The sequence below is a fragment of the Diadema antillarum genome, unplaced genomic scaffold (assembly GCF_040938485.1).
Source record: "Diadema antillarum isolate AM-2024a unplaced genomic scaffold, OU_Dant_1.0 seq00000965_RagTag, whole genome shotgun sequence".
NCBI lineage: Eukaryota > Metazoa > Echinodermata > Echinoidea > Diadematoida > Diadematidae > Diadema > Diadema antillarum.
In genome coordinates this window covers 76,332-93,460 of record NW_027271811.1, presented here as the reverse complement: position 1 = coordinate 93,460, position 17,129 = coordinate 76,332, and the positions used below count along the sequence as shown (strand labels likewise).

General features: G+C 39.7%; 1 protein-coding gene across 1 annotated transcript in view; it reads right to left on the bottom strand.

Moving 5' to 3' along the window:
* The window catches only part of LOC139741945 (uncharacterized), an 86,515-nt gene that overhangs the window by 13,743 nt on the left and 55,643 nt on the right, over window positions 1-17,129 (bottom strand). The window contains exons 3-6 of the mRNA XM_071652513.1: window positions 14,881-15,150; window positions 6,721-7,008; window positions 5,567-5,717; window positions 3,662-3,795 (exon numbers count right to left, since the gene is read on the bottom strand). Of these exons, the coding sequence (XP_071508614.1) occupies window positions 3,662-3,795; window positions 5,567-5,717; window positions 6,721-7,008; window positions 14,881-15,150 (843 nt within the window). The remainder of the gene's footprint in view (window positions 1-3,661; window positions 3,796-5,566; window positions 5,718-6,720; window positions 7,009-14,880; window positions 15,151-17,129) is intronic.

Below are 17,129 nucleotides of genomic sequence, written 5' to 3'. Positions count from 1 at the left end.
TGCCAGGTACAGTATTGGTGGAGATGAGAATTGGGCTTTTAATTTTTTGCGAGATACCAAGAAAACACTAATGAAATAGTACAGAGCATGCCATTTTAAGAGGAATTCAGGGTTTATTTGATGAAAATTGGGTTTGGAATGGCTGAGACATCCAAAAACAAAGTAAAACAAAGCGATCGTAATAAAGTGTGGGTCCCACACTTTATTAGAATTGCTCTTTTTTGGATATCTCAGCCATTTCAAATCCAATTTTCATCAAATAAAAGTTGAATTCCTCATAGAATTACATGCTCTTTCATATTTCATAAGAGGTTTCTCATTATCTAACCAAAAATGTTAGAAACCTGAAATTAGGTCTCGACCAAAACTATACGATCCCTTTAATAGTGAAATGTTCAAGCTACGTACACGGACACACATGTCTGAATTCACTTGTAATCCTCGTCACATCCCCATTACAGAGCTCTGTTCCTTAACCCATAAGCCCCAATGTATGGTAATTTCCCACAGATTCAACATTTTCCAACACAACAAACAGTGGGTTAAAGGTCAATATTTACAGTTGAAGGCATGGCAGACAGATATCTCAATTTCATTTTTTTTTACTAAAAATCTATTCAGTTCATTTAAACTTATTTAATCTATTCAAATTCTACAACTAAAGCCAATGTTGTTGTTGTTTTTTTTTTTTCTCTCTCTCCAGGCTATTAAAATGTAAAGCAGGCACACAAATTCATCTGGTTAATGAAAAAACAAGAGAACCGCGGGTCTAGCGCTCACCTGAGTATCGCAAGTTCACCTTTCACGCAGTCACTAATCTGAATCATTCACAGCTCTACCAAAATTTGACTAGGCATTCTCAAGTAGAAGATGAAAATGTACAATAAGGGCCCAACTTTTTTAAGATTCCTTAATTTGGGGAGATTGAGGCCCCCTGGGGCCCTCTGGGTGGGGCATTGTGCCCATTTTCATAAATTGAGATCCTGAGCCCCTAGGGATGCTACCTGCCAAGTCTGACGAAAATACATCATGAGGTTTTCAGGAAAAGATGAAAATGTACAATTCAGGCCCCCATTTGGACCTTCCCAACCACCCCCCCCCCCCCCCCTGCCCCCAAGAGGGGCACCCCTGGATCTCCTATGAACAAACTTGAAACTACAGTCATTAATGTACTCACTCATAGTATTATCTTAGCTCTATAACTTCTGATTCTAGAGAAGATTTTTAAAGATTCCTTCATTTTGAAGGTTTGGGCCCCCCTTGGGGCCCCCTGGGTGGGGCATGGTGCCCATTTGAACAAATTGAGATCCTAACCCCCTAGGGATGCTACCTGCCAAGTTTGGTGAAAATGGGTCATGGGGTTCTCAAGAAGAAGATAAAAATGTACAATTTAGGCCCTATTAGGACCCCACCTCACCCCCTCCCCTGGGTCCCAAGGGAGGCACCCCTGATTCTGCCATGAACAAACTTGAAACTGCAGTCATCAATGTACAAACTCATAGTATTAACTTAGCTCTATCACTTCTGGTTCTAGAGAAGAAAATTTTGACAGATTCCTTAATTTTGGGGCGTTTGGGCCCCCTGGGGGCCCCCTGGGTGGGGCATGGTGCCCATTTTAACAAATTGAGTTCCTAACCCCCTAGGGATGCTACCTGCCAAGTTTGGTGAAAATGGGTCATGGGATTCTCAAGAAGAAGATGAAAATGTACAATTTAGGCCCTATTAGGACCCCACCTCACCCCCTCCCCTGGGTCCCAAGGGAGGCACCCCTGATTCTGCCATGAACAAACTTGAAACTACAGTCATCAATGTACTAACCCATAGTATTAACTTACACAGTTTTGTAGCTCTATCACTTCTGGTTCTAGAGAAGAAGATTTTGACAGATTCCTTAATTTTGGGGGGTTTGGGCCCCCCTGGGGGCCCCCTGGGTGGGGCATGGTGCCCATTTTAACAAATTGACTTCCTAACCCCCTAGGGATGCTACCTGCCAAGTTTGATGAAAATCAGTCTTGGGGTTTTCCAGAAGAAGATGAAAATGTAAAAAGTTTACGCACGACGCACGACGGACGACGGACGACGGACGACGCACGACGGACGACGGACGACGCACGACGCAACACGCACGACGGACGCCGGACGAAGGGCGATCGCAATAGCTCACTTGAGCCTTTGGCTCAGGTGAGCTAAAAAAGCATGATATACAGTAAAATTATACTTCACACATTGTAAAATCCTACATGTATGTAATTACATACGGTTATGACAATAACGTGCCAGTTAGATGGTCAGATTGGGATAGGTCATTAGTTTACTCTCAAAATTATTGCACAATAAAACTCTTTGAGATGTGTTCCCCTGACCACATGATGGAAACAATTTGCCACCTCTACAAAACAATGTTTGTGATAATGGTACATGACAGAAATGTGGATGACTATCACTAAATCACCCCAATACTGTTGGTAGATTTTTATCGTCTACTAAAAAAATGAGGATGGTGCAAATTTGATCAAAAGTCTACCTCTTCAACTATCAACGATATACACACTCACACACTTAAAGATAATAAAAAGTTTTGGTACCTCAGAAGCTTCCCTGAATTTCCTTGTCTTGGTTTGTGTCTCAGGTTAAAGTACGTTGTCTGTGAGAATTACTCGCCCCAAAGTGCTCTCATGTCTTAGTATTCATGCAATAATGGTTTCGTACCAGAGCCGACGCTGTACAGCGTCGATAAATATTGTACGAAACCACTGACTGCGACCAGCAGCGTGCAGCCCATTGTACGCATAGCTAACTGCGACCAGCAGCCCCATACGCATAGCGTAATGGGGCTTCGCATTGTAGCATTCAGGATCATGACAGAATTAGTATCGCGGGTAAATGTCAACTTAAAATCCCATAAATTCTTCAATTTGAAGACTTACCAATTAAGTTGAAGTATTGAAAACAGGCTTTGAACAACGTTTGGTTCTGCCAATAGTCCCTTTCTGTTGAATTGATGACTGAATGTGACTCGGTCGAGAGGACCTTGGGAGAGCTACATACACTGGATACCATGGCCAGCGCATGCGCACACAGACATCTTATCCGTTCATGGATTTGAAATTTGTGTGCATGTGATGTGTTCGCATGCACTGGCTGTAGTATTCAGTGTACTGTATGTAGCTCTCCTAAGGTCCTGTCGACCGAGTCACATTCAGTCATCAATTCGAACAGAAAGGGACTATAGGCAGAACCAAACGTTGCCCGAAACCTGTTTTCAATACTTCAACTTAATTGGTAAGTCTTCAAATTGAAGAATTTATGGGATTTTAAGTTGACATTTACCCTGCGATACTAAATCTGTCATGATCCTGAATGCTACAATGCGAAGCCCGATTACGCTATGCGTATGGGACTGCTGGTCGCTATGCGTATGGGGCTGCTGGTCGCAGTTAATTGCATGATTACTAAGACATGAGAGCACTTTGGGGCGAGTAAGTCTCACAGTGTTAGTTATATGAAAGGTACTTTAACCTGAAACACAAACTAAGACAAGGAAATTCAAGGACACTTTTGAGGTACCAAAACTTTTTATTATCTTTAAAAGATATAAATCTGTCACATCAAATGTACATACGGAGATATGGCACACTTCTAGCTGTAGTGTAATGCCCACCTATAACACGGAGTGCTGTAGGAGTCGACTGGCCCGCCGTGCCGAGGTCATTGTACGGTGTGCAGGTGTACGATCCCTCGTCGGTGACCGAGGCGTCGTCGATGACTAGGGAGCCATCCTTGGTGGTGGAGTATCTATCAGAGTTCAAAGGTCAAACAAAATGAAATGAGAGACATCCAGACTGATTAGAATCCAGATTCACAAATCACAAACAACTGCTGTAAAAAAGTGTTCGGATTGTTTCACGGCAATAAACTAGGCAATAGCCACATTGCTTGCTTTTCTTCCTACTTTTGAATACTCCCTGTTTTTGGCCATACCAGACGTCCCTGCTACTTTACAAGAAAAGATGGTGTTGTTTCAAAAAACAATATTTGGTTCATATACTCACATGCTCATCAATTTCCTATTTTTTAGGATTGCAAATCATTCATTTCTACCCTAGAAAACTTCTCCAGTTTGGTGTATAATCAGGGCTGCACACTAACCCATTTTTTCTACTGGTCAGACCTTTCTGTCGGGCCAGTAGGTACCCAGTTTTTTCCATTTTTTACTGGTCCATTCATGAAAAAGTTACCGGTCCTACAGTGATTTTTACTGGTCAAGGACCGCCTGACCAGCGCCAGTATGCAGCATTAATACATTGTAACAATAAGCACCCTTTCTCATTGTACACATGAATAAGATCATTCTAAAAGAAATATAAAGTTTCGATGACAAATTACAGCATAGTCAGTTACAAATACACAACAATCAATTCTTTCACAAGACTATACTGGAGCTGGATCTTGATTGATTATTAAGAGAAGAGTGAGGATTATGAATACAAAGCAATATCAAAGAACAGAGCAAGAAAATAGAGCACACACCTCACAGAGGAGAATCACACATGTTTACCTCGAATAACAGATTCATAATGTAAACACAGACCAACACCTGTCCAAGTACTTTCAATATCCTTCTCTAGAACAGAGTAAATGAGTTTACCATCCCTAGATATGAATTCTGAAGGGGACTAGACAGTATTACTACCCAATCATTACATCTTTCCAACATTTTTTTTTTTCATTGTTCAGGTGGAAGTTTTTTTTTTTCTGTCTATTCTTCTGATGGAAAGAGCAAGGTCTGAGGTCTGTCATCCTACAAGTATGCAGACCCCAAAACACACTGATTGACTGCAAATAAAAAATAAATAAATAAGTAAATAAATAAATAACCATTTAAAGGCCAAAATTACAAGCTGGTTCAAATATGGCAGGAAGAATTGTTCATAATGTGCATGATAATAAAAATTTTCAGAAAGAAGATTTTTTTTTGTTTTTTTATTCAAACAACACATTCCCTTATTCTATATAAGGAAGACATTCAATATGATTCAAACATTAAAAAAAATACTTTTTTTTCAAAATTCTAGGGTTGTTTGTTTTCTTATTGCATGAACATATCGGAATAAAGGTTCTTCCTTATGAAAAGAAAAATCTGTATGAATACCGACTTTCTATCAAAGTATAACTTGGGTAATAATGTACAATGTACGACTGGTACAAAATGTATGTTGTTGCTGGTATTTTGAAAGTGATTGGGCAATTTTACCATGTAACCATAATGCACAAACCCATTGGATTTATCATGCCAGCAGTCTTCTTTGGAATACTAGTAGTGATTGCCTAATATCAGAGTAGTCTCAAGGGTGTTTGAGTTTTCAATGTCTGGAAGCATAATTGAGAGAGTAATAAAGCAACCACACCAGTAATAGTCAAGGCTCATAACCATACTTTTCCAGCAGTCATTGCAATGAATCAGTTACCAACTACATTACTCCTTCTCCAGACACTGAGAATTCCAGACAGGAGCGAGCTTTCGGCAGGGAATGGCTTTTGGCCAGAGACGAGCGGTGGAACTCACCGATTGGTTTGCGTGATGCGGATTTCAGTCTCATCTTTCCGCCAGATGACGTAGAGCAGCGGCGGGTTGGCGGTGGTGTTGCAGGGGATGACGGCCGCCTCCCCGTGAGTTGAGTACACTTCGGTTGGCATGGCGACAACTTCGGCAGCATCTGGAAGACGAAAGGAAGAGAAACAAAGAGAGAGAGAGACGGGTGGAGAGGATTTTGATGGGAGTGTTCGCGGAGGCGGGAGGAACCGACATCACATCGCAGCGGGGAGAAATCATTGCCAAAGATGAATAAACCGGCACGTTACAAGGCGGAGGATGATTAGCAGAGTGAAGATTGAAAACAGCTACCATGGTTGGAACATCAATTTTCAAACACTAATTTTGAGGCTGCTGTAATCGTTAATTTGCGGTTTCCCCGAGAGCTGAATGAACTTGAATGACTCGGTGAGAGATTGAGCAATAAAAGTAAGCAAGGGGGGGGGGGAATATGAGAGAAAAATGAGAGAAGCGAGTTGATGAAGGTAATGGGAAATGCAGAGTAGACAGTGTTTGCAGAACTAAAAATACTCAAGACAAAAATGGGAAAACAATCAGAGAGATTGGTTTCTGCATATGGAGGTCAAGTACAGGCTGTGCTGACCACTGCTGGACATTAAAGATACTGCATATGAGAAGAAGTTGATTCTACTCTGCTACTTTTATTGGGATTCATGACATTCAGTTGAGAGGCTATGAATCTACAAAATGCACAAAAGGATATTTATACAATACATGTAGCTCAAAAAATACTGTCCTTAAGCGGAAATTTTCACACTCAGTCAGGTAAGATGGATTTTGCTTGCTTTTAATTCCAGGGAATAAAAACATAAAATAGGGTTACATATATCCGTTAAAGAAACAAAACAAACAAACAAACAAACAAACAAACAAACAAACAAACAAAATTCTTGTTTTAATGTTGCGGCTAGGTTCTTACTCTGCAAAATAAGCAAAAAGTTCCATAACTGTAAAAATTTATATTTTCACAGTACTGTAAAAAAGCCATAATTGGCATCTCTGCACTATGAAATCAAAAGAAGGGGGAAAGAGAGGGGGAACACGAAATAATTGATGTCATACAAGGAAAGAATGGTAATAGTTTTCATAGGCAGAAGTCGGCTTACATTGCACATCAAGAAACGCGCTGGCTTCAGGCGGGGTGCCCAGACCGTTGGTGGGACTGCACGTGTAGGTTCCGCGGTCAAGCAGCTGGGTGGCACGGATGACCAGCTCTCCGGCCCCCGAGACGGCCGCCCGGCCGGACAGGTGACTGACCGCCTGCAGGACGGTGCCCTCAAAGAACCAGCGATGGGTCAGGTTACTCGGAGAAGACATCGCTTCACAGGTGAGAGTCGCCGACTGACCCAGAGTGACCGCTGAGTTGACCGGGGGAACAAAAATGTACGGAGCACCTGGGGGAAATTAAATATAGAAAGGGAAAACTCAAGACATCAGTACAAAAATTTCCTGAGTGACCATGATTATTACTATAGTACATTGAAAAATTCATGTAGAGCCTATTATAAAGGCATGCCTATCATAAACTATTGTAAGGTGCATTACAGTTATAGATATATGAAGAAATTAGCACTGAATTAGCTTCAATAATTAACAAGAGAAACAAAAGACATGTAGCCAATTACGAGTTCAAATAATTCATGATTTTGGCTGAAATATATCATAAATAATCTTCTGGAATATACTGTAAATAGCACTTTTTTCCATTTTCATAGACACTATGTGAATAAAATGTAAGTTCACGCCTATCTGTGGTGTAACAGTCTTTCAAGAGTTGTTCACTTTGAGTGGTCCATACCAGTCAACCATATTACCATCTCGATCTCTTCTTTTCCAATTCCAAGAATGATGTTAAATAATGAAGACTTGATTTTAAAAAAGTGGCAGACTAATCAAAACAGGAAAACTTTAAAAACTGACGAGAGACAGATAAACATATAAATCAGAGGTTATGAATATTTGTTGTACATGTGTGGGAATAATATTAAAGAAATATTATGCTCTGTGCATATTTAAGTGGAAAGTATGACAGGGAGGAGATACTGCAGGAACTATTATCATGTCAGGTCGATCAATGACGGATGGCGGGGCGAGCGCGATGAATCTTAATTAGCAGGAGACGGATCCTCTTAACGAACCGGGTGCATTCATCTCTTTTTGACAGGCTGACAGTAGAATGTAATCACCCGTCTCTGGGAAAGGAGTTTCCCGCTACTGATCATGCTTAGCAAGACACTCTCTTGAGAAAACCTTACAAGACTTTGACCTACCTACAACAGCCAGAAATCTTTCCTTTCTCTCTTTGTTTCTCTCTCTCTCTCCCTCAATACTAAACCAGAGGCCTGTTTCATAAAGAGTTGTAATTGATCATACAGTAGATTTACTGAGCGAAATCAATGAAACTTGGCAGCTCTACAGTTCCTTTAAAAAAAAAGTAGGATAAAGTTGAAATATTCCATCATCTTCAAACCTACTTGCATTGCAGAGAGCGAAAAAAAAAATCTGAAGAAAAATTCTGGGTTTTTTGACATACTGATTACTGTAAAAGTGGAAAATTTAGCGCATTTCATGTGAACAGAAACTAGCAAGAAAATAAAAGCATCCAAATATTCTTGCTTGTCTTGATTCCGCAGAATTTTAAAAAAAAAAATGCGAAATTCATCTTACCCGGTGCAGTGTGATAACAACTTGCGTGAAAATATCCACTTTTACAGTACTGCAGTACAAAAACCCATTGAAAAATATATAAAACTATATAAAAACAACAAACAACAGAAATATCGAAAGTTTGCTTGCTGTCAAAAATGTGTTGTTGGTTTTTTCTCTCTCTCTCTCTTTTTCCTGTCAGCAGAACATGCGCACAGCCTGTGGGACAAGATGCTTTGTGTTTGGGTATTAAAAGAATCTCTAAACAGGCATAGGATTGAGAGGAATAGGCATGTCTTCATCAGCCCGAAGTTTCAAAATAGCGCGCTATCTTGCGGTTACCAAACTAGTCCGATGTCAAAATAGCGCGCTATCTGTGTAGTGAAGATGCAAATAGCGCACTATTTGATCGGGAAAATTTCCCCAAAAATCTTGGTCTAGTTCGTGAACTAGAGCGCTAATTCGTGAAATAGCGCGCTATTTTGGGTGCGTCTCCATCAGCCCGAAGTTTTCTCGATCCCTCCACGCTTCTGGTTAGCCAGCTGGCTATTGAAAGCGCATATAGTAGGCCTACAAGCTAGTGATTGTGTATAGTGCATACACTCACAGCGTATTCAAGGATCACATGCGTGTACTAGGCCTACTGTTGTTGACATCTTTAAAACCAGTGAGGTGATTCCATGCATGCTAGCTGTTTTTTGTAAACTTCTTCTTCTGGTCCACTCTACCTTAGCTAAAGATTCTTGCAGATTGTGTGTATTTGGGATTTGTTTAAACATTGCAATTCGTTCATTTCATATAAGATGTGCCACTGGACAGAAGAGTAGCATTATTAATATCCCATTGGAGAGAATTTGCTGTACTGCTCACCTCCCTGGTTGTAGTATCGTACATACGGTGTTATGTTGTAGGAGATTTTGAGCGGAGAACTTACACACTTTCGAACAGCGAGCTAGGCAGAGTAATGATGCAAAGTGCGCATGCGTCAATTTTCGGACTAATTTCCCGAAGTAGGCTGTTCGAGCTGATGAAGATGCACATTCGCTCTATCGGGCTATTTTCTAAGACCGCAAAATGTCCCGCTAGTTTGAACTTCGGGCTGATGAAGACACGCCTAATGAGAAAATATCTGCAAAGTTGGGAGACCGATTAAAAATGATTAAAACTAAAAATTTTCGGTGTTGACCAGCAAGCTAGACATTACACTGGCATAAGAAGCAACAAAGCACAAAAACAATGTATATAAACACCAGTGAAAGAACAACAATACATTTCCTCTTAAAATGATTGTTCATGCTGAGTTTTTTGCAGAAAGTATATATATGCATAGTTGCCTACCAATTTCCAGAGACAGTCCCACATATGTGAAATACCTGGGGGGTTTTGCTAACAATGTAATTGCATCTTCTAATGCTTATCCTGTCATTACAGTATTAAAGATCCTATACAAGGTACATTCAAACCCATCAATCACGAGGTGATTTCGTAGAATTTGAAAGGTGACATGAGACTTTCCATGCAGACAACTGTAGCTCAAATCTTCTTTGGGACATTTTTTTTCCATGTGTTTTCTTCAAGGCAAACTCTGGAATTCTTTTGAGATTGGATGACTGGGTTTGAGATTAGCTTAGGGATTTAGAATTAAGGATGAGGATTAGTGCTATGGTTGGATTTAAGGGACACCAGAATCAGATCTTGTTGGGCAATTCCCGAATCTGTTTTACCTTTAACAAAGATTACAAGGGCCATGTTCTTCATGTCATGTTGTATCCTTACATGTCAGACCTGCTAACAAGCAGACTGGTTTAGAACTTGGGACATCTTGGATAAAAAGAGAGTACACCCTCAAACATAAAACAAAAACTAAGCAATATAACAAGAAAAACATTATGTTAAAGAGAGAGCGAATCTTTTTTCCATTCCAAACATTCAAGCTCCTGAAAATCTAGAGTGAAAATAGGTTCCCTACACCTGTATAACTTATTCTTCAGGCAAAAGATTTTGTGTTGTCCAAATTTATACTGTACTTCAATATTGATATTGATATGGATATTGATATTGTACTGATAACAACAAGGTTTATTTACATCAATTATTGTTTATTTCACAAATATTTGGAAAGATCATCTAGACAGCGTTTTTCCAGCCATGGGAAGTTTTATCTTGACGCTCTCAGCAGCTTCATCAACGTTGGACAATATTATGAGAACAAAAGTTCAGACTGAGTCTCTGTATGGAATATGTATAATTATTTTATTGAGATTTTTATCAAGTGGGATGTGCATTTTCCCAAAACAAACAGATCTACCGCCTGTGTATCAAATGTATCTACGATATTTGTAGCAGATTCCCACCAAAAGTAGACAATGAAAAAGAGAGAGAAAAAGAGACTATATTCTGTGCTAAATAAGAATCATATTTAAAGCAAAACTACTATGACACCAACAGGTAGGAGAGTGTTTCACAATCAATCTACCCCAAACCCTAAACATTTAGAAATTTAAATGAAATTGATATGAGGAAGAAAAGAGAGAACAAAAGCAAAAGCAAAACAAAAAGAAAATCAATAGTAAAACAGATATCGGTCAAACTCCTGAGCGTGAGCACAATATTATTGGCATCAACTGATAACATTCTGTTCAGGGGAGTTTCTCTGGTTCCCACAATACTTTTCAAGAGGGAAACTCCAGTAAATCAGTTGTATCATGCACGAATCAATACGGAGCTTTGTGTAAGGATTATCTTTTCTGTTCATTCTATTAAAATATCTTGTCTGTTCCTGATTTCTATATCAGCATATACATCAACATAATGTACACACACGGACACTAATAGGAAGATCAATCATGCAAGTATTACTATTATACGGAGGCGTAGCTTCCCTTCATTGGAAAAAAAAACAGAGAGGAAAACTTGGCTTGTGCCCACGCTGAGGAGGAGAGCTTGTTGCCATGACAATTGAGGCCACGATGAAGCCGTATCTCGGCCAAACGCTGAGAAGCATCAATGGTGGCTTTGAAGAGTGTGTTGGATAATAAGACATTATCAAGGAAGGAGGAGACATGAGACAGACAGACAGACAGACAGACAGACAGACAGACAGACAGACAGGTCTACAGAGAGCACACTATTCGAGTATGATAGCAGAAGAGCATACACATACATCACATACACATGTACCCATGAATGCATTATACACACCCAAACTCTCACATACTCATACACACCCGGGAACACACATTACATTTTACATTAAATACAGTGATATAACTATAACACATACACACATATACATAAATACACACAGTATATGCACACATACACACATACACACACCAATACACAAAGACAAGGCGGCTTACATACTGTAGAAAGCCATTCAATGCAGAAATGTACTAGATAGTGACATTGATAAAGACATATACACAAAGTATGTAGACAATAAAACACAGAAACCAAGATGATATCTATAGACTAGTGGAAATGAAATTTGACAACTCGCAGACTGACATGTTATTCTGAAAATGAAAAAAAAAGCAAAACAGATAAAAGGAACCTGCATCCAAACAAACCAAAGAGAGTTAGAAGAATACAATGTAGGGGCACTGACAAAAAACAACAACAACAAAGAGATGTATAGAGATATACACACATACACTGTTGTATGCTAGAGTTAAAGAGATCTACATTATACAGACAAATCTCTATTGGCTTGTTTGTAAACAAGGGGAATGACCCCCCCCCCCCCCCCCCCCCCCATGTGTATGTATGTGGATTGAGTGAATGCACAAGTATCCACCTTGGTAAAGAGAAAAAAATACTTTCACTATTCTTTTTTCCATGGAAAGTAAACATTCCTTCCCCTAGAGATATTCTGGCACGTGTTTAGGGGAAATGTCATTCAACCTGCCTTCTGAAAGGTGGAAGCCTAGTGCTTTGATGCTAGAAAATAAAAATATGGTAAACTCTCTACGTATTTTCTTTACATTATCCTACTATGACATCACACATTGTTGAAGAGTATCTATCGTTATGATGGCACAAGGATTTTAAAAAAAAGGAAAAAATGATGAACAGATTGTCTGATTTTCCTCAAACTTCACTGATAATGTTCTTTTCACATTGTTGCAGTCACTCAATCCACATTGATACATTCACGTATTTGTCATTCCCCTTTTGTGTTTGCACACTTCTATCCCTTTACCATGGAATCACTTGATTTCTTTCTTCTCTCTCTCCCTCCCTCTGCAGTGCAGTCACCAAAAAAGATTCTCCAATAAAGAAAGGAAGTCCACAAAGATTGTCCTCCTTTAGTAATTTTGATCTTATAATCCCCAAATTTCATAACAAAGGTACAGCGAGATGGACAATGGTCCGGGCGATCAAATCGAACAAATCAATTCAGACCTCTGATTTCTACTTGCTGTGTCTGCATGTGATAAATTTGCGCAGTCAACCGACGACGCACAGAAATGTTTTTACACAAAGAATGCTTGTTGCCGGTAGCGGCAAAACCTGTTTTATTCAAAGTTTGCGACCAACACAAAGACGAACAGCCTCAAACAGATGTTTGGTGATGGTCTGATAAAATGGTTTTCTTCTCTGCGACTTTTGATGTCACAATAAACCTTTTGATAAGAATCAAAACGGTGCCACCATTGACAACAATGAATCGGCTCGATGGTTCTAGGATTGTGCAGCAAAAATATCGACAGATTACCTCCTTTGGAATCACTCTAGTTACAAAAGAAAGATCACAATGAATACATCACATCTGCAAAGAGTAGAGGTTAAAAGATGAGGATTCTTTTCTTTTCAACCGATAAGAGGAAACGATTAAATAAAAGTTAGGCCATCTGTTCATATTTTTTAAAGGTATTTGGCCAACAAAGCAATTTTATACAAATACCATTTGAACTGATATAAATGCATCAATCAATGTGTTTTGCAGAGTGAAAGGATGGAATATGCCGAGTTGATACAAAGTTACTGGAGGTCACTGTTGAGGTTAAGTGTCAGGTGGTTTGATGGTAAGATTCTCCAAGCCACTACGTAAGACTTGCAGGATTGCCCCTAACAGGTAGCAAAATTGTACTAGCAAATGATTTGAACTTCAGAATGAACTGCTGCGGTCAAAAGTTTTAACTGCCCATGAATTTGAAATCGGAATCAATATGGGTACATTGAAGCAAAATTAAACTATACTGTGAATAAACTGCTCAACATTTGGCTCAAATCAAAACAGATGGAGCAAAACTCACTATCAAAAGTGTTGAGGGGTAGCAAATAACCCTAAACTAGCAAGCCTTTCCATATGTTGAACAGCACCATGCAGTGAAGAAAGTTGTATTCTATTAAAACAGATGTATATATGATTTTACACAAAATCAAAAAAATATTTGCTGTACAATGTTTGCCCACCTCGGCAAGATATTTATGAAGAATTACGTTGGTCCTTCAATCTTTCATTGCTTTTAGAGCTGTTGGTTGTCTGTACATCCCACTTGACAGCTTATTTTCTTTAAAGAATATGATGCGGATGAAAACTGCCGTGTTCTGAGCTCAGAGCCACAACTAATGGAGGAACAATGCTGCCAATATCGGCAGACTTGAGAATCGGGCCTAAGTGTGATGGATGTTAACCAGCCAACGACGCATAACACAGAGAGACACCCATGGAGTGCCAAGCAGAGGTATGCAGGGTATGAATGAGATTTCGTCACGGGCCATCATCTCTCCACTACGGCGTCGCTCAACTCCCGCCGCCCAGAGGCGTGACGGATGTTCATTACTCGGGGTGCGGCGATTCACGCCTCCCCCATCACGAGGGGCGGCGTGTCATCGGGATTCTTGGGATGGTAATGACATCAAGGAATCTCTGACCCATCAAAGGCCTGCCAACTCATCTGATTAATTCCATAAATATGCTAATTTGTAAATGGTATTGGCTCTCTTTCATAAACATCCTCCACAAAAGATAATAAAACTAAACAGACAGTTTTTAGAGTCTTAGAACCACATTACCAACAGTGTGAACAATTCCAATCAAACTTCCACCTTCTGTATTGAGTAAAGATCAACAGGTTCATGTAATATGCATGCATGAACTTTGAATCAAACTTTCAGTTTCTCTGTAAAGACAGACTGAAAAAGCATCACAAAAATATTGGGAAGAATGGGATAGATATGACCTGAAAAAATATAAGACTGTCTTCTCAAAACTGTCTTCTTTACAATAAATTTGGGGGTCAAGGACCTGAAAATGAAATCAGTCAAAGAGTAAAAGCTAATAAGTGGTAGAGACAATAATGGATGGTAGGGTTGACATCATTTCTTGATTGATAGAATTGAACTCAGAGCAAAGCAAAGTTCACTTTTGCCATTTACATCTACTTGCATTATCTGACTTTATTCTCTTCTACAGAGACACCACTGCATATTTACAGACCTGCTATAATGCAAATTGACAATGATAGTAATTACCACAGCGACATGAAAGAATCCTAACAGCTGATTAGCCATTACAGATTGTTAGTAAAGTATATGAAAAGGGAAAAGGTCTTCATGCAAAAGAGCCGAGGATTTCAGATCGTAAACAATGATTCCAAACCAAATTTTACCTTCTACGACAAATCTGGTTGTGTCCACCACCCTGCCTTCTGAGTTCTCCGCCTGGCAGGAGTAAGTCCCTCCGTCACCCCGAACCACCCTCCGGATGAAGATGGAGTCTCCCGTTACAGTGATGCGGTTTGTGGAGAGCAGGGGCTCGCCCTGCCTGTACCATGTGACGACGGGGGTGGGCACAGCTTCGGCGACGCACTGGAGGGACGCCTCTTGATTTTCTTGGAAGACCACATGATCAGCGGGGGTGGAGGTAAACTCTGGGGGACCTGTTTAGATTGGTAGAAAAAATGAGATTATCATGAATACTTCCTCCTTTGTATTTCAAATATTTCAAAATATGCTAGTCGAAGAGAAACATTTTGTGTCGTTGAGATACATTCCGTGGTTACCACTGTTCTGTAAAATTTCACTTCACAGTATTAAATTACAAGAATATTTGCCTGAAGAATTAAAAATATATATATATATTACAAGCAATAGTATGCTATAAAAGGTTGTATCAATTGTCATCCTCTGTACAAATGAAGTTATCTAACATCTAACATAACAATGTTAAAATTTTAGAGCCTGGGTATTTGCTTCAATTTCACAGTGTCACTGCCTGCAACCAGGGATAGCCTTATGGTAGTCCCGTTGCCCAGAAAAGCAATACATGACAGGTTAAATTCAGATTAAATGCAGATCGGCAGTTGCGATCTTACAAATGAAACACACTTGTAAAAAGGGTTACAACTGATCAAAAAAATGTAGCCCATCTTCACGCCTAGAGCTGCATTAGAAATTCTCTTATCTTTACTAGTGATAATGTTTATCCTGGATTGAAGAAAGATACTGCTTTCATATCGAATGAAAGCAAAATACAATAAAACAGAGCACATTCTATGTCTGACATTCCTTCATCACACACATTGCCTTGTATGGAGCAGTCAACACACTATAAGTACTGTCGTTGTTCCGACAAGCCCAGAATGGTATGTTAAAGTCATTACGTTCGTGCGGACAAGCTGTCCACCTTGCCAACGCAGTCGTTGATAATCACATCTTTTCTTGACTGCCGGTGGCGCCTCAGCATTTCAATCAAGCAAAAAGCAGTTGAGAGAAGAACAGAAGTGTGCATGTGTAGACAGCAGAAACAGACAGAAAGAGAGATGGAAAGAGAGAGATGGAGAGATGATCTTTGCGTGATTAATGAGGAGTTGTCATCATGCCAAGACAAAGATGTTCGACACGTGTTATCTTCCTTTGTTAAAGACCGGAATGGCTAACAGTATAATGAAAAGAAAAAATAATCATCTCAATTTGCATGCATGGTCTTTACGTAAGCAATAGAAATACCACATTCTCTGCCAGTTCTGCAATCATTGAATACTGTATACACCATATTTTGCGAGGCATTTTTTTTTGCCTGTGTGTGTGTATGTATGTGTGTGTGTGTGTGTGTGTGTGTGTGTGTGTGTGTGTGTGGAACAGAATAAACATCGTTGAATGGAACAGAATAAACATCATTGAAAAACAAAAAAAGTGTGTGTGTGTGTGTGTGTGGGGAGTAACAGCAAGTCCAAGGATGGAAGTAGAAGGCAGGACTTGAACCCCAAATCTCCTGATTAAGGGTCAGCACAGTAACCACTGCGCCACTGACAGAACAATCTCCCCGTCACTTACAGTATCTTTGTAAAGTCAGGGAGGTGAGACTCACCTCTCTAACTTGGTCATACATGACACTTTTCTTATTACACATTTTCAGTCACTTCTACTTCTTGAAAAATGCAAGTACTGCCTCTGGCACCTTTTGGGGGAAGGAGTATTGAGAGAACAAAGGCAGCAGGGAGAGGAATAAATATGGACTATGAGTAAGTATGAGAAATTGCCAAACTTCTTGGTAAGGCAAACAGTGGCACAACCTTGAGAGATGAAGACGACAAAAGAGAAAAGAATTAAAGAAAAGAGCAAACAAATCAAGGGAAGTCATACAGCTGTTGGCAGGACTAATCTTGGTCCTTCTATTTCACCTACGTTTGAATGATAGAAAGAAAGAAAATGAAACACAAAATGCAACAGAAAGAGAGAGAGATTGAATAGGGGATTAAATCACAGTAACTTGGAGATCACTAATCCCTGGGGTGGATACAGGGGTGCGACCGCAGATTTACAATTGGGGAGAGAGAGGACGTCATTTAGGTTAGCCACAGGACCCTAATGAATGGGTGTAGGATTATCAAAGAATGGGGATTTATTTCTACAGGAG